At 44.2% G+C, this 27,150-nt stretch overlaps 1 protein-coding gene across 1 annotated transcript in view; it reads right to left on the bottom strand.

Moving 5' to 3' along the window:
• caskin1 (CASK interacting protein 1) overlaps positions 1-27,150 on the bottom strand; it is a 711,340-nt gene that overhangs the window by 17,322 nt on the left and 666,868 nt on the right. Inside the window, exon 17 of the mRNA XM_078239889.1 lies at positions 14,389-14,527. Coding sequence (XP_078096015.1) covers positions 14,389-14,527 — 139 coding nt within the window. The remainder of the gene's footprint in view (positions 1-14,388; positions 14,528-27,150) is intronic.

Genomic DNA, 27,150 nt, shown 5'->3' on the forward strand with positions numbered 1-27,150 from the left:
GTCTATATCTGTAACCTGTCTGTAACTGTAACCTGTCTATATCTGTAACCTGTCTATAACTGTAACCTGTCTATATCTGTAACCTGTCTATAACTGTAACCTGTCTGTAACTGTAACCTGTCTATATCTGTAACCTGTCTGTAACTGTAACCTGTCTATAACTGTAACCTGTCTATATCTGTAACCTGTCTATAACTGTAACCTGTCTATATCTGTAACCTGTCTATATCTGTAACCTGTCTATAACTGTAACCTGTCTATATCTGTAACCTGTCTATAACTGTAACCTGTCTGTAACTGTAACCTGTCTATATCTGTAACCTGTCTATAACTGTAACCTGTCTGTAACTGTAACCTGTCTGTAACTGTAACCTGTCTGTATCTGTAACCTGTCTATAACTGTAACCTGTCTATAACTGTAACCTGTCTATAACTGTAACCTGTCTGTAACTGTAACCTGTCTGTAACTGTAACCTGTCTATATCTGTAACCTGTCTGTAACTGTAACCTGTCTATATCTGTAACCTGTCTATATCTGTAACCTGTCTATAACTGTAACCTGTCTATAACTGTAACCTGTCTGTAACTGTAACCTGTCTATAACTGTAACCTGTCTATAACTGTAACCTGTCTATAACTGTAACCTGTCTGTAACTGTAACCTGTCTGTAACTGTAACCTGTCTATAACTGTAACCTGTCTGTAACTGTAACCTGTCTGTAACTGTAACCTGTCTATAACTGTAACCTGTCTATAACTGTAACCTGTCTGTAACTGTAACCTGTCTGTAACTGTAACCTGTCTATAACTGTAACCTGTCTATAACTGTAACCTGTCTATAACTGTAACCTGTCTGTAACTGTAACCTGTCTATAACTGTAACCTGTCTATAACTGTAACCTGTCTATAACTGTAACCTGTCTGTAACTGTAACCTGTCTATAACTGTAACCTGTCTATAACTGTAACCTTTCTGTAACTGTAACCTGTCTATAACTGTAACCTGTCTATAACTGTAACCTGTCTATAACTGTAACCTGTCTGTAACTGTAACCTGTCTATAACTGTAACCTGTCTGTAACTGTAACCTGTCTATAACTGTAACCTGTCTGTAACTGTAACCTGTCTGTAACGGTAACCTGTCTATAACTGTAACCTGTCTATAACTGTAACCTGTCTATATCTGTAACCTGTCTATAACTGTAACCTGTCTATAACTGTAACCTGTCTATAACTGTAACCTGTCTGTAACTGTAACCTGTCTATAACTGTAACCTGTCTGTACCTGTAACCTGTCTGTAACGGTAACCTGTCTATAACTGTAACCTGTCTATAACTGTAACCTGTCGGTAACTGTAACCTGTCTATAACTGTAACCTGTCTGTAACAGTAACCTGTCTATAACTGTAACCTGTCTGTAACTGTAACCTGTCTGTAACGGTAACCTGTCTATAACTGTAACCTGTCTATAACTGTAACCTGTCTATATCTGTAACCTGTCTATATCTGTAACCTGTCTATAACTGTAACCTGTCTATATCTGTAACCTGTCTATATCTGTAACCTGTCTATAACTGTAACCTGTCTATATCTGTAACCTGTCTATATCTGTAACCTGTCTGTAACTGTAACCTGTCTATATCTGTAACCTGTCTATAACTGTAACCTGTCTATAACTGTAACCTGTCTATAACTGTAACCTGTCTGTAACTGTAACCTGTCTATAACTGTAACCTGTCTATAACTGTAACCTGTTTGTAACTGTAACCTGTCTGTAACTGTAACCTGTCTGTAACTGTAACCTGTCTATATCTGTAACCTGTCTATAACTGTAACCTGTCTATAACTGTAACCTGTCTATAACTGTAACCTGTCTGTAACTGTAACCTGTCTATAACTGTAACCTGTCTATAACTGTAACCTGTCTATAACTGTAACCTGTCTGTAACTGTAACCTGTCTATATCTGTAACCTGTCTATATCTGTAACCTGTCTGTAACTGTAACCTGTCTATAACTGTAACCTGTCTGTAACTGTAACCTGTCTATAACTGTAACCTGTCTATATCTGTAACCTGTCTGTAACTGTAACCTGTCTATAACTGTAACCTGTCTGTAACTGTAACCTGTCTGTATCTGTAACCTGTCTATAACTGTAACCTGTCTATAACTGTAACCTGTCTATAACTGTAACCTGTCTATAACTGTAACCTGTCTATAACTGTAACCTGTCTGTAACTGTAACCTGTCTATAACTGTAACCTGTCTATAACTGTAACCTGTCTATAACTGTAACCTGTCTGTAACTGTAACCTGTCTGTAACTGTAACCTGTCTATATCTGTAACCTGTCTGTAACTGTAACCTGTCTATATCTGTAACCTGTCTATAACTGTAACCTGTCTATAACTGTAACCTGTCTATAACTGTAACCTGTCTATAACTGTAACCTGTCTGTAACTGTAACCTGTCTATAACTGTAACCTGTCTATAACTGTAACCTGTCTATAACTGTAACCTGTCTATAACTGTAACCTGTCTGTAACTGTAACCTGTCTGTAACTGTAACCTGTCTATAACTGTAACCTGTCTATAACTGTAACCTGTCTGTAACTGTAACCTGTCTGTAACTGTAACCTGTCTATAACTGTAACCTGTCTATAACTGTAACCTGTCTATAACTGTAACCTGTCTGTAACTGTAACCTGTCTGTAACTGTAACCTGTCTATAACTGTAACCTGTCTGTAACTGTAACCTGTCTATAACTGTAACCTGTCTGTAACTGTAACCTGTCTATAACTGTAACCTGTCTGTAACTGTAACCTGTCTATATCTGTAACCTGTCTGTAACTGTAACCTGTCTATATCTGTAACCTGTCTATAACTGTAACCTGTCTATAACTGTAACCTGTCTGTAACTGTAACCTGTCTATAACTGTAACCTGTCTATAACTGTAACCTGTCTGTAACTGTAACCTGTCTGTAACTGTAACCTGTCTATAACTGTAACCTGTCTATAACTGTAACCTGTCTATAACTGTAACCTGTCTGTAACTGTAACCTGTCTGTAACTGTAACCTGTCTATAACTGTAACCTGTCTGTAACTGTAACCTGTCTGTAACTGTAACCTGTCTGTAACTGTAACCTGTCTATAACTGTAACCTGTCTATAACTGTAACCTGTCTGTAACTGTAACCTGTCTGTAACTGTAACCTGTCTATAACTGTAACCTGTCTATAACTGTAACCTGTCTATAACTGTAACCTGTCTGTAACTGTAACCTGTCTATAACTGTAACCTGTCTGTAACTGTAACCTGTCTATAACTGTAACCTGTCTATAACTGTAACCTGTCTGTAACTGTAACCTGTCTATAACTGTAACCTGTCTATAACTGTAACCTGTCTATAACTGTAACCTGTCTGTAACTGTAACCTGTCTGTAACTGTAACCTGTCTGTAACTGTAACCTGTCTATATCTGTAACCTGTCTGTAACTGTAACCTGTCTATAACTGTAACCTGTCTGTAACTGTAACCTGTCTATAACTGTAACCTGTCTGTAACTGTAACCTGTCTGTAACTGTAACCTGTCTATATCTGTAACCTGTCTGTAACTGTAACCTGTCTATAACTGTAACCTGTCTGTAACTGTAACCTGTCTGTAACTGTAACCTGTCTATAACTGTAACCTGTCTATAACTGTAACCTGTCTATAACTGTAACCTGTCTGTAACTGTAACCTGTCTGTAACTGTAACCTGTCTATAACTGTAACCTGTCTATAACTGTAACCTGTCTATAACTGTAACCTGTCTGTAACTGTAACCTGTCTGTAACTGTAACCTGTCTATAACTGTAACCTGTCTATAACTGTAACCTGTCTGTAACTGTAACCTGTCTGTAACTGTAACCTGTCTGTAACTGTAACCTGTCTGTAACTGTAACCTGTCTATAACTGTAACCTGTCTATAACTGTAACCTGTCTGTAACTGTAACCTGTCTGTAACTGTAACCTGTCTATAACTGTAACCTGTCTGTAACTGTAACCTGTCTATAACTGTAACCTGTCTATAACTGTAACCTGTCTATAACTGTAACCTGTTTGTAACTGTAACCTGTCTATAACTGTAACCTGTCTATAACTGTAACCTGTCTGTAACTGTAACCTGTCTATAACTGTAACCTGTCTATAACTGTAACCTGTCTATAACTGTAACCTGTCTGTAACTGTAACCTGTCTATAACTGTAACCTGTCTATAACTGTAACCTGTCTATAACTGTAACCTGTTTGTAACTGTAACCTGTCTATAACTGTAACCTGTCTGTAACTGTAACCTGTCTATAACTGTAACCTGTCTGTAACTGTAACCTGTCTATAACTGTAACCTGTCTATAACTGTAACCTGTCTGTAACTGTAACCTGTCTATAACTGTAACCTGTCTGTAACTGTAACCTGTCTATAACTGTAACCTGTCTGTAACTGTAACCTGTCTATAACTGTAACCTGTCTGTAACTGTAACCTGTCTATAACTGTAACCTGTCTATAACTGTAACCTGTCTGTAACTGTAACCTGTCTGTAACTGTAACCTGTCTATAACTGTAACCTGTCTGTAACTGTAACCTGTCTATAACTGTAACCTGTCTGTAACTGTAACCTGTCTATAACTGTAACCTGTTTGTAACTGTAACCTGTCTATAACTGTAACCTGTCTGTAACTGTAACCTGTCTATAACTGTAACCTGTCTATAACTGTAACCTGTCTATAACTGTAACCTGTTTGTAACTGTAACCTGTCTATAACTGTAACCTGTTTGTAACTGTAACCTGTCTATAACTGTAACCTGTTTGTAACTGTAACCTGTCTATAACTGTAACCTGTCTATAACTGTAACCTGTTTGTAACTGTAACCTGTCTATAACTGTAACCTGTCTGTAACTGTAACCTGTCTATAACTGTAACCTGTTTGTAACTGTAACCTGTCTATAACTGTAACCTGTTTGTAACTGTAACCTGTCTATAACTGTAACCTGTCTGTAACTGTAACCTGTCTATAACTGTAACCTGTCTATAACTGTAACCTGTCTGTAACTGTAACCTGTCTATAACTGTAACCTGTTTGTAACTGTAACCTGTCTATAACTGTAACCTGTCTATAACTGTAACCTGTCTATAACTGTAACCTGTCTGTAACTGTAACCTGTTTGTAACTGTAACCTGTCTATAACTGTAACCTGTCTGTAACTGTAACCTGTCTATAACTGTAACCTGTCTATAACTGTAACCTGTCTATAACTGTAACCAGTCTGTAACTGTAACCTGTCTATAACTGTAACCTGTCTATAACTGTAACCTGTCTGTAACTGTAACCTGTTTGTAACTGTAACCTGTCTATAACTGTAACCTGTCTATAACTGTAACCTGTCTGTAACTGTAACCTGTCTGTAACTGTAACCTGTCTATAACTGTAACCTGTCTATAACTGTAACCTGTCTGTAACTGTAACCTGTCTGTAACTGTAACCTGTCTATAACTGTAACCTGTCTATAACTGTAACCTGTCTATAACTGTAACCTGTCTGTAACTGTAACCTGTCTATAACTGTAACCTGTCTATAACTGTAACCTGTCTGTAACTGTAACCTGTCTGTAACTGTAACCTGTCTATAACTGTAACCTGTCTATAACTGTAACCTGTCTGTAACTGTAACCTGTTTGTAACTGTAACCTGTCTATAACTGTAACCTGTCTATAACTGTAACCTGTCTGTAACTGTAACCTGTCTGTAACTGTAACCTGTCTGTAACTGTAACCTGTTTGTAACTGTAACCTGTCTATAACTGTAACCTGTCTATAACTGTAACCTGTCTGTAACTGTAACCCGTTTGTAACTGTAACCTGTCTATAACTGTAACCTGTCTATATCTGTAACCTGTCTATAACTGTAACCTGTCTATAACTGTAACCTGTCTATAACTGTAACCTGTCTGTAACTGTAACCTGTCTATATCTGTAACCTGTCTGTAACTGTAACCTGTCTGTAACTGTAACCTGTCTATATCTGTAACCTGTCTGTAACTGTAACCTGTCTATAACTGTAACCTGTCTATAACTGTAACCTGTCTGTAACTGTAACCTGTCTGTAACTGTAACCTGTCTATAACTGTAACCTGTCTATAACTGTAACCTGTCTGTAACTGTAACCTGTCTGTAACTGTAACCTGTCTATAACTGTAACCTGTCTATAACTGTAACCTGTCTGTAACTGTAACCTGTCTATAACTGTAACCTGTCTGTAACTGTAACCTGTCTATAACTGTAACCTGTCTATAACTGTAACCTGGCTGTAACTTTACCCTGTCTATAACTGTAACCTGGCTGTAACTGTAACCTGTCTATAACTGTAACCTGTCTGTAACTGTAACCTGTCTATAACTGTAACCTGTCTATAACTGTAACCTGTCTATAACTGTAACCTGGCTGTAACTGTAACCTGTCTATAACTGTAACCTGTCTGCAACTGTAACCTGTCTATAACTGTAACCTGTCTATAACTGTAACCTGGCTGTAACTTTACCCTGTCTATAACTGTAACCTGGCTGTAACTGTAACCTGTCTATAACTGTAACCTGTCTGTAACTGTAACCTGTCTATAACTGTAACCTGTCTATAACTGTAACCTGTCTATAACTGTAACCTGGCTGTAACTGTAACCTGTCTATAACTGTAACCTGTCTGTAACTGTAACCTGTCTATAACTGTAACCTGTCTATAACTGTAACCTGTCTGTAACTGTAACCTGTCTATAACTGTAACCTGTCTATAACTGTAACCTGTCTATAACTGTAACCTGTCTATATCTGTAACCTGTCTATAACTGTAACCTGTCTATAACTGTAACCTGTCTATATCTGTAACCTGTCTGTAACTGTAACCTGTCTATAACTGTAACCTGTCTATAACTGTAACCTGTCTATAACTGTAACCTGTCTGTAACTTTACCCTGTCTATAACTGTAACCTGTCTATAACTGTAACCTGTCTATATCTGTAACCTGTCTATAACTGTAACCTGTCTATAACTGTAACCTGTCTATAACTGTAACCTGTCTGTAACTTTACCCTGTCTATAACTGTAACCTGTCTGTAACTGTAACCTGTCTATAACTGTAACCTGTCTATAACTGTAACCTGGCTGTAACTGTAACCTGTCTATAACTGTAACCTGTCTGTAACTGTAACCTGTCTATAACTGTAACCTGTCTATAACTGTAACCTGTCTATAACTGTAACCTGTCTATATCTGTAACCTGTCTATAACTGTAACCTGTCTATAACTGTAACCTGTCTATAACTGTAACCTGTCTGTAACTGTAACCTGTCTATAACTGTAACCTGTCTATAACTGTAACCTGTCTATAACTGTAACCTGTCTGTAACTTTACCCTGTCTATAACTGTAACCTGTCTGTAACTGTAACCTGTCTGTAACTTTACCCTGTCTATAACTGTAACCTGTCTGTAACTGTAACCTGTCTGTAACTGTAACCTGTCTATATCTGTAACCTGTCTATAACTGTAACCTGTCTATAACTGTAACCTGTCTATAACTGTAACCTGTCTATAACTGTAACCTGTCTGTAACTTTACCCTGTCTATAACTGTAACCTGGCTGTAACTGTAATCTGGTTGTAACTGTAACCTGTCTATCACTTCACCCTGTCTATTTGGGTGGCATGGTGGCGCAGTGGTTAGCACTGCTGCTTCAAAGCGCCATGGACCCAGGTTCAATTCCAGCCTCGGGTCACTGTCTGTGTGGAATTTGCACGTTCTCCCTGTGTCTGCATGGATTTCCTCCGGGTGCTCTGGATTCCTCCCACAGTCCAAAGATGTGCGGGTTAGGTTGACTGGCCATGCTAAATTGACCTTAATGTCAGAGGGATTAGCAGGATAAATGAGGATTGCGGGGGTGGGGCCTGGGTGGGATTGTGGTTGGTGCGGACTCGATGGGCCGAAAGACCTCCTTCTGCACTGTAGTGATTCTGTTCTATGATTCTATAACTATAACCTGTCTATAACTTCAATCTATCTATAACCTATCGGTAACTGCAACATATAATGGTGGTACTGATACACACCTGTAGATATGTCTTAGGCAATCATTTTTCTGCAAAGAATTCCTCATTCCTCTGTCAATCCTTAACTCCCACTGATTTCGAATATAGTCTGTTTTTTTTATTCATCGGAAATGGGCATCACTGGCTGCCCATTCCTAGTTGCCCTTGGAGGGCAGGTGAGAGTTAACCACCAGGCCAGACTAGGTAAGGATGTCAGATGCGGCTGAAGGGATCAAGGGATATGGGGGGACGGGGGGAACCAGGATATTGAATTCGATGATCAGCCATGATCAAAATAAATGGTGGAGCAGACTCCAAGGGCTGAATGGCCTACTCCTGCTTCTAGTTTCTATTCCCTTCCCTAAAGGACATTAGTGAACCAGATGGATTTTCTTAATTCCAGATACTTTTTATTGAACTCAAATTCCACCATCTGCCGTGGCGGGATTCAAACCCGGGTCCCCGGGACATTAGCTGAGTTTCTGGAGTGATAGCCTAGCGATAAGACCACTAGGCCATCATCACCACCAATACCAAACCAGATGGTCATTCTCTTCATTATAGTTTGAAAGACAGGCTGACCAGTGTGATTCATATCATAGAATCCCTACAGTACAGAAGGAGGCCATTCAGCCCATCGAGTCTGCACCGACCACAATCCCACCCAGGCCCTATTCCCATAACCCTCATTTACCCTAGCTAATCCCCCTGACACTAGGGTCAATTTATCATGGCCAATCAACCTAACCCACACATCTTTGGAGTGTGAGAGGAAACCGGAGCACCCGAAGGAAACCCACGCGGACATGGGGAGAACGTGCAGACTGCACACAGACAATGACCCGAGGCTGGGATTGAACCTGGGTCTCTGGCGCTGTGAGGCAGCCGTGCTAACCACTGCGCCACCGTGCCGCCCTGGGATTGTCTTACGGTGACGACACCGCAAATGTAATGGATCAGCGGCGCAAAGTGCTTTGTGGCGTTCTGAGAATGCGGAAAGCGTTAATTAAATTCCAGCTCATTCTCACTATCGCTTTGATTGAAGAGTTTGCACTGGCAAAAGGGGAATGAAAAGTCTCCATCTGTTCTGTGGTTTTGAGTGCTGGGAAGCAGGACAAAGCAGACTGGAAAATAAACGTGCTAATTAGCAAAAGGCAAGACAGCACTCCATACATTCCCTTGCTTCCTCAATAAGGAGCTCCTTTTATTTCTTTCTGTTCAGTGCCCGTGCTACAATCCAAAGTGCTTCTTTTTCCACTGACATTGAAAATCAAAAGCAGTTCCATCGTGCCCAGTTACATAACACAAGCTTAGGCACACTGACCATTGTTGCATCTCGATGCATATTCATCTGCGGTTGGGGCTCAGTGTTGAAATGCAACCCCTAAATTTGTCTCACCAGTGCATCTTTCAGTGTACATCGGGGAGCGCTCATACCTTTTGATTCAGAAAGTTGAGGATTCAAGTCCCACTCCGGAGACTTGAGCATAAATCTCTAAGCTCCCAGCACTGTACTGAGGGAATAAAAATATAAGGACTAGGAGCAGGAGTAGGCCATCTGGTCCCTCGAGCCTGCTCCGCCATTCAACAAGATCATGGCTGATCTTTTCGTGGATTCAGCTCCACTTACCCACCCGCTCACCATAATCCTTAATTCCTTTTCTGTTCAAAAATCTATCTATCCTTGCCTTAAAAACATTCAATGAGGTAGCCTCAACTGCTTCATTGGGCAGGGAATTCCACAGATTCACAACCCTTTGGGTGAAGAAGTTCCTCCTCAACTCAGTCCTAAATCTGATCTCTCTCATTTTGAGGTTATGCCCCCTAGTTCTAGTTTCACCTGCCAGTGGAAACAACCTCCCTGCTTCTATCTTATCTATTCCCTTCATAATCTTATATGTTTCTATAAGATCTCCCCTCATTCTTCTGAATTCCAATGAGTATAGTCCCAGTCTACTCAGTCTCTCCTCATAAGCCAACCCTCAACTCCAGGATCAACCGAGTGAATCTCCTCTGCACCCCCTCCAGTCTTTGAAGTGTGAGAGGAAACCCACGCAGACACGGGGAGAATGTGCAGACTCCACACAGACAGTGACCTGAGGCCAGAATCGAACCCAGGTCCCTGGTGCTGTGAGGCAGCAGTGCTAACCACTGTGCCACCGTGCCGCCCACAGGCCTGTAGTTATTCCTCAACCAATGACACTAAAGCTGATTATCTGCCTATTATCTCATTGCTGCTTCTGGGAGCTTGCTGTGCGCAAATTGGTTGCTGCATCTCCTACATTAGCACAGTAACCACAGGTGGAATTTCGGGCGAAAAAACAGTGGCGATTTCCCCACACGCAGTGATTCTTTTGGAGATGTGTAGGATAGTTGGATTAGCGGGGTAAATGTGTGGGGTTACTGGGATAAGGCGGCGAATAGGGCCTGGATAAAATCCTCTGACAGAGTTTTGCACCGGTTTTGAGAAGGGCAGGGCCTAAACACACCCAGTAATCCTGGCTTCATAGAGATCGATCTTACACTGAAACTGAGGACCCCCATCCCTCCCCCATAGACATCAGGGACTCCCCCACCCCCCACCTCATTGAAGGAATGTTTACCCAATCCCCCTCCAAAGATCACCGCCACCGGGGCATTGGGGTCCTGTGAAGGGTTCCCTTCATGACCCTTTTCATGACCCCCCCCTTCATGCGCCCACTTCATGACCACTTTCATGACCTCCCTCATGACCTCCCACATGACCCCCCCACTTCATTCCCCTCTTCCTAACCACCTACCCCTCACACCCCACACCCTTGGCACTGCCAGGTTGGCACTGTTAGGGTGCTGGTTGGCACTGTCAGATGGGCAATGCTCAGCCATGACTCTGACACCATCGGGGGCTTCAATGACCTCCGAACCCCACCCCCCGCGGTGTGGCCATCATGCCTAGTCTCTGTTTATGGCTGAAAGAAGCAGGGGCTGAAACTATAGCAGCAACTTCAACGGTATCTCGAAAATCAGTCATCTCTACCACCTGGAAGAACAAGGGTGGGGGGGGAGCACTGTGGTTAGCACTACTGCCTCACGGCGCCAGGGACCTGAGTTCGATTCCAGCCTCGGGTGACTGTCTGTGCGGAGTTTGCATGCTCTCTCTGTGTCTGCGTGGGTTTCCCCCGGGTGCTCTGGTTTCCTCCCACAGTCCAAAGATGTGCAGGTTAGGTGGATTGGCCATGCTAAATTGCCCCTTAGTGTTCAAAGACGTTTGGGTTCGGATAATTAGCCATGGTAAATACATGGCGTTGTGGGGATAGGGCAGGGGGCGCTGGGTAAGATGCTTCTTTAGAGAGTCAGTGCAGACTTGATGGACCAAATGGCCTCCTTCTACATTGTAGGGATTCTATGATGGGTAGCTGGTGCAGGGAAACACCTCACAGTCTCACTCACCCACACATTATCCTGACTTGGAACTATACCGCCACTTCTTCATCCTCACACAATCAAAATCTTGGCACTTTGTACCAAACACCATGGCCGGAATCCAACCACCGTTCACACCGGCGGGATTTTTTCATCCTGCTGCAATGAATGGAGATTTGGCTGGGCGCCAAATTCCCCGGCATTGCTGCAGCGGGAGCGCGGCATGATCAACTGGTAAGATTGCACGGGTTTACCTCCACCACATGGACTGCAGTGGCTCAGGGAGGCTGTTGCCCACCAAAAACGTTTCAAGAGATGGGCAACAAATGCTGGCCTGGCCAATGCTGCCACAAGCTGTCAATGAACAAACATAAAGAAAAGGAAGTAGCGACCAGTGTGGCATCATGATTGTCGTTAGACTCTATAATATCCCACAGTAGAAGGCGGGGTGCAATGAGACATAATGGGGAAAATGTTCTTGTCGAGCCCACTGATTGAATGGTCGCGGGCGGGACAGACTATTTGACAGATCATTTAAAGGTCAGTTGACCTCGGGCAGGATTTTCTGGTCCTGGGGTGGACTATACAAGATAATCCTGCCCACTGTGCAGAAAGCTAATTTTTATTTTTACAAGGTTGAGTTTTCAGTCAATCCTAGTAGTTGGTGTGTGAGGTCTTATTTATAGTTTCCTCCAGGTTTCCTCCGGGTGCTCCAGTTTCCTCCAGTGTGGGGTTAGAGGGACAGAGCCTGGATGGGATTGCTGTTGGTGCAGACTCGATGGGCTGAATGTCCTTCTTCTGCTTTGTAGGGACTCTATGATGCTAAAGTGTTAACACGTGCATGAGATTTTTAAATGATTCATTCTTGTGACCTGAAATGCACTACCTGATAAGGCAGTGGAAGCATATTCAATTGTAATTTGCAAAACAGAATCAGATATAGACTTAGAACACAGAACAGTACAGCACATGAACAGGCTGTTTGGCCCACAATGTTGTGTTGAACATGACGCCAAATTAAAGTAATTCCTTCTGCCTGCCCTTGGTCCATATCCCTCTATTCCTTTCATATTCATGTGCTTATCTAAAAGCCCCTATCATATCTGCCTCCACACCTGGCAGCATGTTCCACATACCTACCACTCTCTGTATCAGAAAACTTGCCCCTCACATGTTCTTTCAACTTTCCCCCTCTCAACTTAAGTGCACGCCCCCCCAGGTATTAGACATTTCAACTCTGGGAAAAGGATTCTGACTGTCGACTCTATCTGTGCCTCTTCATAGAAGTCATAGAAACCCTACAGTGCAGAAGGAGGCCATTCGGCCCATCGAGTCTGCACCGACCACAATCCCACCCAGGCCCTACCTCCACATATTCACCCGCTAATCCCTCTAACCTACGCATCTCAGGACTCTAAGGGGCAATTTTAAACCTGGCCAATCAACCTAACCCGCACATCTTTGGACTGTGGGAGGAAACCAGAGCACCTGGAGGAAACCCACGCAGACACGAGGAGAATGTGCAAACTCCACACAGACAGTGACCCAAGCCGGGAATCGAACCCAGGTCCCTGGAGCTGTGAAGCAGCAGTGTTAACCACTGTGCTACTGTGCCGCCTCTTGTAATTTTATAGACTTCTATCAGGTCTCCCCTCAGCCTTTGCCGCTGCAGAGAAAACAACCCTAGTTTACCCAGCCTCCCCTTATAGCTGATATGCTTTAATCCAGGCAACATCCTGTTAAGCCTCTTCTGCACCCTCTCCAAAGCCTCCGCATCCTTTCTGTAATGTGGCGACCAGAATTGAATGCAATACTCTTAAATGCAGCCTAACCAAAGTTTTATAAATCTGCAACATGACATCCTGACGCTTGTACTCAATGCCCCGACCAATAAAGGCAAGCATGCCATAGACCTTCTTTACCATCCTATCTACTTGTGTAGCCACTTTCAGGGAGCTATGGATTTGAACCCCAAGGTACCTCTGTACATCAATGCTGTCCAGGGTCCTGTCACTAACTTGAAAAGGAGAAACTTGGGGGGTTAATTGGTAAGGCGCTCCTTCGGAGAGTCAGTGCACTCGGTGGACCAATTGGCCTCCTTCTGTATTGTACGGATCAATGATGGGTAGCTGGTGCAGGGAAATACCACCACCTTGCAGTCCCCCACACACACGGAACAATACAGCCATTTCTTCCTCATCACCGGATCAAAATCTTAGCACTTTGTACCAAACATCATGGCCAGAATCCTACCACCATTCACGCCGGCAGGGTTTTCTCATCCTGCTACAGTGAATAGAGATTTGGCTGGCCGCCAAATTCTCCGGCCTTGCTGCAGCGGGAGTGTGGCATGATCAGCTGGTGAGATCGCACGGATTTACCCACACCACATGGACTACAGTGGCTCAGGAAGCCTGGAGGAAACTATAAATAAGACCTTACACACCAACTACTAGGATTGACTGAAAACCCAACCTTGTAAAAATAAAAATTAGCTTTCTGCACAGTGGGCAGGATTATCTTGTATGGTCCACCCCAGGACCAGAATATCCCGCCTGAGGTCAACTGACCTTTAAATGGTCTGTCAAATAGTCTGTCCCGCCCGCGACCATTTAATCAGTGGGCTAGACAAGAACATTTTCCCCATTATGTCTCATTGCACCCTGCTTTCTACTATGAGATATTATAGAGTCTAACGGCAACTAGTCACTCTTTCTCTGAGCTTGCACAGGAAAAATGGGTTGAATTCCTCCCTTTGTACTGTACAACTCTATGGTTTTATTAACCTTTTCTGCTCACACATGAGCCAGAAACACCCGGCGCCTACAACGACCCGAAAAGGAGTGGCATGTAAAGAATGGCCAGCACTCACCTAACTTTGTGATGCCAATTTCTTGCAGGTCCTCCCAGGTTATGTCAGTGATGAACTCAATGTTTTCGTAACCATTCTCCACTAACGTCTTGTAATATTGAGCAAGGCCAATGATTGTGAGCCATTCCATTAGATCATTCTTGAAAAAAAGGAAACAGAAAAGTATTGAGGGTATTGTTGCATTAGGATAAAAAGTGAATAACAATTCTCCTCACCGTCCAATGGGGCTGGGTTAGACCTCGGGCTCAAAATGTAAATTGTAACCAATCTTTTTTTTTGGAAAATGGCAAGAGAGGATTTGTATCTCACATGTTGGAGCCTCCAGTAATGTGCTCACTTCAGATGTCACATTCTTATTTGATGTCCGATACGGTGTGGGTAAAGGGTGGCACGGTGGCACAGTGGTTAGCACTGCTGCCTCATAGCGCCAGGGACCCAGGTTTGATTCCAGCCTTGGGTCACTGTCTGTGCGGAGTCTGCACATTCTCCCCGTGTCAGCGTGGGTTTCCTCCGGGTGCTCCGGTTTCCTCCCACAGTCCAAAAGACGTGCCGGTTAGGTGGATTGGCCATGTTAAATTACCCCTTAGTGTCCAAAGATGTGCAGGTTAGGTGGGATTGGACGTGCTAAATTCCCCCTCAGTGTACCCAAACAGGCACCGGAGTGTGGCGACTCAGGGATTTTCACAGTGACTTCATTGCAGTGTTAATGTAAGTCTACTTGTGACACTAATAAATAATCTTTAAGGGCGGCATTTTCCGGCTGCGTTCGCCCCAAGACCGGAAAATCGCGCCTGAGGTCAACGGACCTTTGCATGATCCTGTCCTGCCCGTTACCATTCCCGTAGTGGGCGGGACGGGAAAATTCCACCTTAGGTTTCCACTTTGGACAAATCAGGAAATAGCTTCCAAAATGCAGTCGAAATTGCGTTAATCATGTTGGAGACAAAGTTTGTGCTAACGGTGTCGCAAACCTCGCTGCTACCGTTCACTCATCGAAGCTGGGAAATGAATTTAAAATTTTAATGACGCGGCTGCCCACATTCTATGTTCGATTTAAGTGCCAGAGTTTCTCGCCATCGCGTTGGAACTGCATTTCAGCAGTCGACTCACCTCACGCTTGTAAATGTGTGTTAACATTTGTTTCTGAATAAATTAACTTTTGAATTGCAGCCTAATTGGCACCTGCCAAGCATTTCGTTCTGAGGGGTGTCTGGCAAACTGTGGCACGCAAGGTCATTACTGCTTGGGATGAGGCAAGGGAGCGAAGACAGAAAGGGAAAGAAGCACAAAGTTGCCAACACAAATGTGTCACCCTGCCCCGTCCCACCCCCATTCCCTTCTCCTCCACATACACCACCCACCCCCTCCTTCCCCCGCCCCCCACCGTCCTACTTTTAATTACTCACCATGGAAATGCATGATACATCCATAAAAATCTGTCAAAGATCATCGATTTACACCTCGGTATTAGTGAGGAGAGCATCGTCAGGTTAGCTGGAGGATGGATGTCGGAGGAATGGTGGGGTGGCAAACGCGAAGTGTAACTCTGGGAGTAGGAGTTGGCAGATTTTAGACACCCCCTTTCAAAGCCCCAAGGAGCTGAGGACCTTTTTTTTAAAACAGGGCTATTGTTGGTGGCAATTCTGTCGGAGCTTGAAATCATGTCTTTCCCTTTCAGAGAAGTACATTAACCACTGAAGCTGCATAAAAGCGAGGGTGGGGTGCGATCTGTGCTTTAGAAATCAGCGTTCAGTCAAAGGAGATCAAAGTGAAAAAAAATCAAAAGACACACAGTGCGTAATTGAGGCAAGATAATAGAAGAGCCTTTCTTCCCTGCTTATTTGGCCAGGAAAGTGGTGAAGAAATTTTGATAGGCAGGTCCGCATAATAGACAGACAAAGGATCTATTGAATCTCTCATTCCCAAACGGCTGTGTCATTTTGATGGGTGTTCATGTCGGAACCCAAAGCACAGATTGTGCTGTGAGGAAAATTGGAAGCAGCTCTCGGACTCAGTATGCTTTCACACATCTAATATTTCTTTAGAATCATAGAATTCCTACAGTGCCGAAGGAGGCCATTCGGCCCATCGAGTCTGCACCAAAATTCACAGAGATATACAGCACGGAAACAGGCCCTCCGGCCCAACTCGTCCATGCCGACCAGGTTTCCTAAATTGAACTCATCCCATTTGCCTGCGTTTGGCCCAGATTCCCCTAAACCTTTCCTATCCATGTACCTGTCCAAATTGCCTGTCAGTGGGTGGCTCCTTGCACATAATGGCTTGGAATTCACCCGGTGATGGGTAATACACTGAAAATCCCATTTTGGTATTGTCCACTACCCACCCAGGCCCTATTCCCTTGACCCCACATATTTACCCGACTAATCCCCCTGACACTAAAGGTCAACTTAGCATGGCCAATCAACCTAACCTGCACATCTTTGGACTGTGGGACGAAACCCACGCAGACATGGGGAGAACCTGCAGACTCCACACAGACAGTGACCCAAGGCTGGGATTGAACTCGGATCCCTGGCGCTGTGAGGCAGCAGCGCTACTCACTGTGCCACCGTGCCGCCCACTTATTCGTTTTATTTTTTCTGCCAGTCCAAGACCTCTGCTTTCGAAGAACAGTTGCGACCTGGACCCCCTTTTGTTTTTTGACACATCAGTCGTGATGTGTGCGTATGGCCAGGTAACCCCCTACCTGTGACAGGAAAGTGAATGGTCACTCCTCAATCTCTGGAGGAGCCTAGCGATAGCGCTGACATGTGAAGTCTCAGAATTTGATGCATCTCAATTCGACTCATATACCGGAATTTTCCCGTCCTGCCCTCCACGGCAATCGTAGCAGGCGGGACAGGACCGTGCAAAGGTCCGTTGAACTTGGGCGGGATTTTCCGGTCTTGAGGGCGAGCGCGGCTGGAAAATTCCGCCCATAGAATCACAGAGATATACAGTACAGAAACAGGCCCTTCGGCCCAACTCGTCCATGCCGATCCTAAACTGAACTCGTCCCATTTGCCTGCGTTTGGCCTGTATTCCCCAAACCTTTCCTATCCATATACCTGTCCAAATTGCCTGTCAGTGAGTGGCTCCTTGCACATAATGGCTTGGAATTCACCCAGTGATGGGTAATACACTGAAAACCCCATTTCGGTATTGTCCACTACCTATTGCATGAGGCAACAGTAGGTCTGAGCCGTGACTCAATACCGAAATGGGGTTGCCAGTCGCACTTGCCTCTCAATCAGAACTTCATGGGTTCAAGCCTCACTCCAGGGATTTGAGCACTTTCCCAGAGCAGTAACGCAGGAGTGCTGCATTATTGGAGGCGCTGTCTTTTGGATGGGACATTAAATCTGTTCTTTCTGATGAACGTAAAAACTCCCGTGGCCTTACTTCGAAGAACAGCCAGGGAGTTATCCTGGATGACAGTTACATCTGTCATTATAATATAACAGCTCTGTTTGTGGGAGCTTGCTATGCACAAGTTGGCCACCGTGTTCCCCGTATTACAACAGCGACCTCACTCAGGAGGCTGTGAAGCATTGCAGAAGTCCTAAGGTCACAAAGGGTGGTATTAATTAAAGCTATTTGTTCATTTACAGAACACCTCACTTCCAACTACCATACCGAACAATGTGCAGTTACACTTTGAAAGGGGACAACTTTTCTTTTCAATTTTCTGTTTCATCCCTCTACATAAGAAGCAGGATTGCCCAGCCATGCTTGCCCAAAAACCAGAAAATCTCACCCGGGGTCAACGGACCTTTGCATGTTCCACCCTCCCCCCCCCCCCCCCCCGCCCTTCCCCCCCCCCCCCCCCCCCCTCCCCCCCCTGCCCCCAGCATACACCTGGAGGAAACCCATGCAGACATGGGGGGAATGTGCAGACTCTGCACAGTGGCCCAAGCCGGGAATCAAACCGGGGTCCCTGGTGCTGTGAGACAGCAGTGCTAACCACCATGCCACCGTGCCACCCTCATCTAAAACTCTGCTTCACATGATCTTAACTCACTTCATGTGTTATTCACCCATCTTTCTTGTGCTTATTGCCCTACTTCCTGTCCATTCATGTCTCAATTTTAAAATTCCCATCCCAGCTTTGACATCCCTACCTCTGTAACCTCCTGCCAGCCTTACAATCCTTCAAGAGCTCTGCGTCCCTCCAATTTTGGTCTCTTTTGGATGTCTGATTTTAATCGTGCCATCATTGGCAACGGTGCCTTCAGTTACATATGCCCTAATCTTTGGAATTCCCTTCCTAAATCTTTCAGCTTCTCTACTTCTTTAAGACGCTCCTTAACACCTACACTTTTGTTCACCTTTTTTTATTAATTTGGGGGACATGGGCGTCAATGGCTGGCTAGCATTTATTGCCCATCCCTAGTTGTCCTTGGAGGGTAGTTGAGAGTCAACCACATTGCTGTGGCTCTGGAGTCACATGTAGGCCAGACCAGGAAAGGACGGCAGATTTCCTTCCCTAAAGGACATTAGTGAACCAGATGGGTTTTTTCCGACAATCGACAATGGTTTCATGGTCATCATTCGATTCTTAATTCCAGATATTTTTTACTGAATTCAAATTCCACCATCAGCCATGGCAGGATTCGAACTCGGGTCCCCAGAGTTTCTGGATTAATAGTCTCGTGTTAATACCACTAGGCCATTGCCTTCCCTACCTATATTAACTAGGGTGAGATTTTCTGACAGTAGGTCCCACCAATGCCAACGGCATTTTGCCTGGAGTGAGGGGGAGGTAAGATTGGGGGAAAGGCAGGAAAATCTGGACCCTCGCGACTGATTATGTTCCTGTGGGACACTGGTGGAAGTTCTACTCAAGGTACTTGCATAAACGTAAGCTGCTGCTGAATTCTTCAATGGCAGACACACAGACAGACATCTAATGTACAATGGTTACATCTCAGGGACGAAAATGACTGCAGTTTTGGAACATAGTGAACACAGTGGTGGAGGCATGCAACTTAAAAAGAAAATAATACATTGCCAATAGATTTATCTTGTGAATGAAAGCCAACTAACCACTGAACTGCAAACAGAGACTAAATGCACAGGCAACTGGGCACGCAAACGTGCATTGCAAACATTCCCACTCCTTTCCACAGGTGCTCCATTTAGTTCTAGTAATAAATAAGCGTTGAACATCTCTGCAGATGTTGGGAATTTAAAGTAACATCTGCGTGAGAATAAAGGTTAACACACAACAAATACCATGTAGCTATTAAAAAAGAACCCAGGAATTGGGATTCAAGGACGGAAACACCACCCAGTCATTTGGAAACTACTTCAGAATAAGTGTATAGATTGTAGTTTGCTTATTACTAATTAATTAGCAATCATATATTACAATATACAGGGTGTAACAATGTTGTTTCCTCCCTTTGATTGTACTGACAATGGTGCCAAAAATTAGTTAACCATCAAACTTTAAAATAAAACATCCAGGTTTGGCAATTAATGCAAAATACTATACTGCATGTTGCACAAAAGTATTTATTTATACATTTTTTATTTCCTCGAGGTGATATATTATTGCTTTTCATGCTACACAAAAAGAAACATGATTTACAATTTGCACAATTACAAGAAAGCACATTAAACACACAGGCCACACAATATGCAGATACCTCTCAGTCACGCATGCAGGGATAATTCAGTGAATTGCATCATCTTTTTCACATTGCATTCCAAACTTCAACTCTTCCTTTTCTGGGAAGTTTGGAATAATCGAGGCTCCCAGCCCCTTACTTGAACTGTTATTGCTTAAAACTTCAATCACTTTTTTTCTAGTGCACCATACGATCACTCACCCACTTGGTTAATTCAATATACGGAATTGATTTAAAATCGCCCAGCGGAACCCCAAGCAAAAATAAGCCTTAAACTCCAGATAATAATCCCCTGAAGTAGCCGTGGATGGAAAGCATTTTGGGGATGAATAAACTGACTTTTGGCTGGCTTGTAACTCACAAAACAAATGGGTCCGAGTTCGTTAGACCGTGCCCCTGGCACAAACGGCAAAATAATGCTGACCTCAACGATAGTCCATTGGACGTATGTGAAGGTTAGGTGGATTATGCAGGTGAGCAGAAGGCACACCTTCATTGCCTCCTGCTCACCCGCACAATCTGCCTAACCTGCATGTAAGGGGTTACCAGGGGTCACCTTTCTGCTCACCAGGTACTCCACCAGGGAAAACAATGGAATTCCACCTAATTCTCACGTCTTTTGACCCCGTACGTTACCAGCTGCAGCTTATGTGGGGTAACATATTCATCACCGTCAACGTGTGACACAAAATTTGGTCGCAGCACGTGAGCTCATGACCACTTCCTGTGCATAATTAAGAATTTTGGTCGTTCAGATCATCAACTTTTAGTTCTGGATGGTGAATTCATCCAACGCGAAAGGAAAATAACACTGGTTGCCACTGAACGACCAAGACAGAGCAGTACTGTTCCCCAAAACCTCCAGAGAACAACAGCTAGAAGAGAGGTTGCCGTGATGTGGAGACGCCGGCGCTGGACTGGGGTGGGCACAGTAAGAAGTCTCACAACACCGGGTTAAAGTCCAACAGGTTTATTTGGAATCGCAAGCTTTCGGAGCGCTGCTCCTTCATCAGGTGACTGACCACTCACCTGAGGAAGAAGCAGTGCTCTGAAAGCTCGTGATTCCAAATCATCGAAACCATAGAAACCCTACAGTGCAGAAGGAGGCCATTCGGCCCATTGAGTCTGCACCGACAACAATCCCACCCAGGCCCTATCCTTGTAACCCCACATATTTACCCTGCTAATCCTTCTAGCCTACGCATCCTGGGACACTAAGGGGCAACTTAGCATGGCTACTCCACTTAACCTGTACATTTTTGGACTTTTGGACTTGAACCTGGTGTTGGAAGAGAGGTAGAACAAAGTTTGGACAGCTTTCGTCCAAATATCATAGCACAGGGCAATTTTTATTCCGTTAAAGTGCTTTACTGTTCACAGATTTATAAGTATGGCAAGCTTTCTCCATTATGTCACCTTAAAGAGCCACACAAAAAGAAAAATGTACAGTGTGTGATAAATCGATACATCTCAGGTGCATTCACTATGAGCGAAGGGTTAATAACAATGCACTTTATGTCAGAGGCCACGCTGTCTTAGAGACTGATGCTGTTAGACACTACCAATCCTTCGAATAATCCAAAGTAAAAAGTCGAATGTGCACATTTAGATGCAGCTAATTAATCAGCCTCTGGCGCCTCTCTCTAACTGGGCAATCCTGGCAGCAATTGAATGACTAGAAGAAAATTTGGCCATGGACTTGAAGGGGTGTTGGAAGATCAGTGGTGCTGTCCTCTGTCCTCTCCTCCATAGGTGTGCCACTTGGGCTAGAAGAGGATGAGAGAAAGAGGAGATAGAGTGAAACTGGGCTAAAAATGGAGTGATTACTGTGTCACTAGGAAACTAACTAGCATTCGCGAAATTGGGGATTGAGTGATGGTCTCACCATTAATCCCACGTGCTACAATGCATTATTCACACGGTGTAATTCAAGCTGACACTGGAGTGTGGATTGTTAGTAGGCAATCTCATTCGGCAGGTGAAGTGATGTTCCAGCAACAAGTGTACATCAGAATCATAGAATCCCTACAGTGCAGAAGGAGACCATTTGGCCCATCGAGCCTGCACCGACAACAGTCCCACCCAGGCCGTATCTCCGTAACCCCACCTATCTACCCTGCTAATCCCACTGACACTAAAGGACAATTTAGCATCGCCAATCCACCTAACCTACACATCTTTGGACACCAGGGTGCAACTTAGCATGGCCAATCCACCTAACCTGCACATCTTTGGACACTAAGGGGCAATTTAGCATGGCCAATCCACCTAACCTGCACATCTTTGGACACCAAGGTGCAATTTAGCATGGCCAATCAACCTTACACGCGCATCTTTGGACTGTGAGGGGAAACCGGAGCACCCAGAGGAAACCCACGCAGCCATGGGGAGAATGTGCAAACACCACACAAGCAGTCACCTGGGGCTGGAATTGAACCCGGGTCCCTGGCGCTGTGAGGCAGCTCTCTCAATACAGTGTTTCTTTCCCTCGCTTTGTTTCTCTTTCTGCACCTGATTTGACATTGATGTCACCCCTTCCAATTCAACCTCCTTCTCAGTTTATCTTTCAATCCTTAAATTTTCAATTGGTCAAGGAGATAGATCATTGCTCCCAACATCCATCCATATCCCACATTCCTCTTTGTCTTTACGACGCTGTTATCAGCTCTCACTTTCAGGAACATTGTGGCCAAAAGCTTTTGATCTGAAGGGAGACAGGAACATACTGAATGAATAGGGCATTCTGTGAGATGCCCCTATTCAGCAAATTCTGGGCTGTATGTGTGTATCGGATCTACCTGTGCAATGTCTGAATTTGGTCCAATTATTTTTATTCATTCGTGGGACATGGGCGTCGCTGGTTGGCCAGCATTTATTGCGCATCCCCAGTTGCTCTTGTTCAGAGGACAGTTGAGAGTCAACCACATTGCTGAGAGTCACATGTAGGCCAGGTAAAGAGAGCAGATTTCCTTCCCTAAAGGACATTCGTGAACCAGCTGGGTCTTTCCGACAATCGACAATGGTTTCACGGTCATCAGTAGATTCTTAATTCCAGATTTTTTTTCCATTGAATTCAAATTCCACCATCTGCCGTGGCAGGATTCGAATCCAGGTCCCCAGAACATTAGCTGAGTTTCTGGATTAATAGTCTAGCGATAATACCACAAGGCCATCACCTCCCCTTATTCCACAACTTTGAGACTGAGCCCTTTGTATTTTCTGTAAAACTTGATCTTTAACTTGTTAAATTTCAAATGACCAATTCCCACATGCAAATATGACTAAAATATTTTTAAATGTAAAAGAATAAAATCTGAGTTGCTAAGTGTTGTTTTGCAAGTCTCCAAAGGGATTTAATGATATGAGGGTTGCTGTGAATAGTTCTTAGCACGTCTATCTTTAGATTCTTATCCTCAGGAACTTTTTCTTAAATAGTCAGGGAAGGCAGCCAGGCAAGCACGTGTGATGCAGGTTGTGACGCGGATAAGCAAGGTATTTATTATGCTCCTGCCTTGATTTACATTCCATTTTGTGGAGACTTTGGAGTCCCTTTCTGTGGGTGGTTAAATGCTTGGGAGGGGGAAGGGTTCATGAGGAAGCAGATTGGTGCATGGTCTGCGGTAATGGAGGCTCGATGGCTGAATGAGCTTGGTTTAATCCCAATACTTTTCCTTACATTTATGGATTCATCACTTGTTGAAATGAAGAACAAATCATAACCAAGCCGCATAGAGCATTAATATGGACTACAATAAGAGTCATAGATTTGTAAAAGGGAACAGGCTGGAGTATAGTCTCTTATCGAAAGAGCTATTTAGTACCGATTTTTAAAAATTCATTCATGGGACATGGGCTAGTCAGCATTTATTGCTTGATTAATAAGGGGATCAGGGGTTATGGGGAAAAGGTAGGAGAATGGGGATGAAAAAAAAAAATCAGCCATGATTGAATGGCAGAGCAGACTCAATGGGCCAAGCGGCCTAATTTTGCCACTATGTCTTATGGTCTTATCCTTTGGTAACCCCTTTCTTCTCTCAGAGAGTAGTGAATCTGTGGGATTCTTTACCGTAGAGGACTGTGGAGGCTGGGTTGTCAAGTATGCTCAAGGCTGAGATAGACAGATTTTAATCAGTAAGGGAATCGATGGATATGGGGATAAGGCGGGAAAGTGGAGCTGAGGATTATTTTACATCAGTCATGATTTCATAGAATCATAGAATCCTATAGTGCAGAAGGAGGCCATTCAGCCCATCGAGTCTGCACCAACTACTGTGCTGGCTCTTTGACTCCGGCAAAGGCACTCAGATCCAGTTCATGAGGAGCTAGTTACGAGTAGGTATGATGCAAGCAAGATAGGACTGGTGACCATGAACTTCTGTTGGATTAATCCAAGATAATGTTTGGCAATTATCCCCATAACCCCATGTATTTACCTTGCTAGTCCCCCCTGACAGTAAGGGGCAATTTAGCATGGCCAATACACCTAACCCACATATCTTTGGACTGTGGGAGGAAACCGAAGCACCCGGAGGAAACTCACGCAGACACGTGGAGAATGTGCAGACTCCGCACAGACAGTGACCCAAGCCGGGAATCGAACCTGGGTCCCTGGCGCTGTGAGGCAGCAGTGCTAACCACTGTGCCACCGTGCCGCCCCAAATGGCCTCATTGAATGGTGGAGCAGACTCGATGGGCCGAATGGGCTACTTCTGCTCTTTCAGGGTCGAACGATGGTGCAGTAATATTGTCATAAATTAGTAATCTAGAGACCAGGGTAATGCTCTGGGGACCCGGGTTCGAATCCAACCATGGCAAATTGTGAAATTTAAATTCAACTAACAAAAATCTGGAAGTTTCATAATGGTGACCTTGAAACTATCATTGAGTTTTTGGTTCTCCACGTGTCTGTGTGGGTTTCCCCCGGGTGCTGCAGTTTCCTCCCACAGTCCAAAGGGTTAGGTTGATTGACCATGCTAAATTGCCCCTTAGTGTCAGGGGGACTAGCAGGGTAAATATGTAGGGTTATGGGAATAGGGCCTGGGTGGGATTATTGACAGCATAGGTTCGATGGGTCAAATGGTCTCCGTAGGGATCCTGTAGGGATTCCATGATCCAATTTTTAAAAATTCATTCATGGATAATGGGCATCGCTGGCTGGCCAGCATTTGTTGCCCATCTCTGGTTGCCCTTGAACTGAGTGGCTTGCTCAGAAAGCGGGTTGTAGCATTGGGTGGAACAATATGGACACCATTCCCAATGCCCACGTGCCCCTGCTGCAATTTTATGTACACCGGGGAAGATGTTGGACAATCCCGCTTACCCAATGGACAGTTGAGGCTCCTCACTGCCAATTCATAACCACTGGGGGTGGCAAGGTAGTCATGATGTGGAGATGCCGGCGTTGGACTGGGGTAAACACAGCAAGAAGTCTCACAACACCAGGTTAAAGTCCAACAGGTTTATTTGGTAGGCTACCAAATAAACCTGTTGGACTTTAACCTGGTGTTGTTAGACTTCTTACTGTGGCAAGGTAGCACAGTGGTTAGCACATGTCTAAAAGACATGCTGGTTAGGTGCAATGGCCATGCTAAATTCTCCCTCGGTGTACCTGAACAGGCGCTGGAATGTGGCGACTAGGGGATTTTCACAATAACTTCATTACAGTGTTAATGTAAGCCTTACTTGTGACTAACAAATAAACTTTAACTCTAGAATTTCGGAACAGAGGGGGGCCCATTTAGCCCCTCGATGCTTTTTCCCCAGTTCAGTGAGATCATGGCTGATCTGTATACTCCGAGTTACAGTGCTGAGCACATTCTGCAGAGCTGCAATGCCACAGCCCAAACAATAACTTACAAATTCTTCATTTTCCAAAGCAAATGAAATCAGGAAGCTTTTTAGTTTCCTCTAATTCCACTTCATAAGAATCCTTTCATAAGCGTGTTATATATTTGCCAACATTGTGTGAAAAGAAAATCCACAATTAGTTGAGATTGGAAAAATAAAAATGACATTATTCAAATTGTGCTGTGCTGTACTCATAACAAACGTATTAAAGATTCCAGGTGGAATTAATCCCTCTGCCACTTTAAAGTAAATGGATTAGCACGCTGATAAAATAATACACCGGGGAACAGTATGCACACGCGTCGATGCCTCTGTTGCTAAAATGACAGTGAGGAGGAATGTTCACTAGGTTTCAGCGAATGAATAGTCATTCTCTGGAACCACCCACCCCCCCCCTCCCCCCCCCCCTTCCGGGAGACGGTCAGAGCAGGCAGTAATAAGTCTAATTAAATGCAAACCGAAAAAGACTTCTTTCAGAAAAAAACATTTTGGGACACGGTTAATGAGTAATTCGGGACGTGACATGTCGCGAGTGCAGCGGACTTTGGCTTTGGGTCGATTATTCCCAAAATTCCCCACCTTTGGGACTTCTGGGCAGCACGGTGGCACAGTGGTTAGCACTGCTGCCTCATAGCGCCAGGGACCCGGGTTCAATTCCTGGCTTGGGTCACTGTCTGCGCGGAGTTTGCACGTTCTCCCCGTGTCTGCATGGGCTTCCTCCGGGTGCTCCGGTTTCCTCCCGCAGTCTGAAAAACGTGCTGGTTAGGTGCATTGACCCGAACAGGTGTCAGAGTGAGGCGACTAGGGGAATTTCACAATAACTTCATTGCAGTGTTAATGTAAGCCTTACTTGTGACTAATAAATGAACTTTACCTTTTTCCGCACCTCCGGTGTGGATCTATTGTAGACTAATTGATGGGGATTGGTCACTGTGATTAGTCGGTTAGTCAACAGCTCCAATGTCATTGTAATGTGCGATGAACAGGATGGTAGGTGAACTAGATAGATCTCAGTGTATTCCGTCCATCAATTCCTTATTAATAGGTGATATCAGTACAGTCACCTGCTATATATTCCTCCCGATCTCCTTTCCCATTTAAGCCAATGAAAAATGTTTCTTCATTTCTCATTATCCTGCACCTTGAGTGCTCTGCTCAAACGCGGCTTTTGGGATCTGCATTAGACGTCACAGGTTGATCAACTGTAAAGCGGATGGTTAGAACACTTCCAACATTCGGAGTAGTCATGATGTGGAGATGCCGGCATTGGACTGGGGTG

The sequence above is a fragment of the Mustelus asterias genome, chromosome 23, assembly GCF_964213995.1.
Source record: "Mustelus asterias chromosome 23, sMusAst1.hap1.1, whole genome shotgun sequence".
Lineage (NCBI taxonomy): Eukaryota > Metazoa > Chordata > Chondrichthyes > Carcharhiniformes > Triakidae > Mustelus > Mustelus asterias.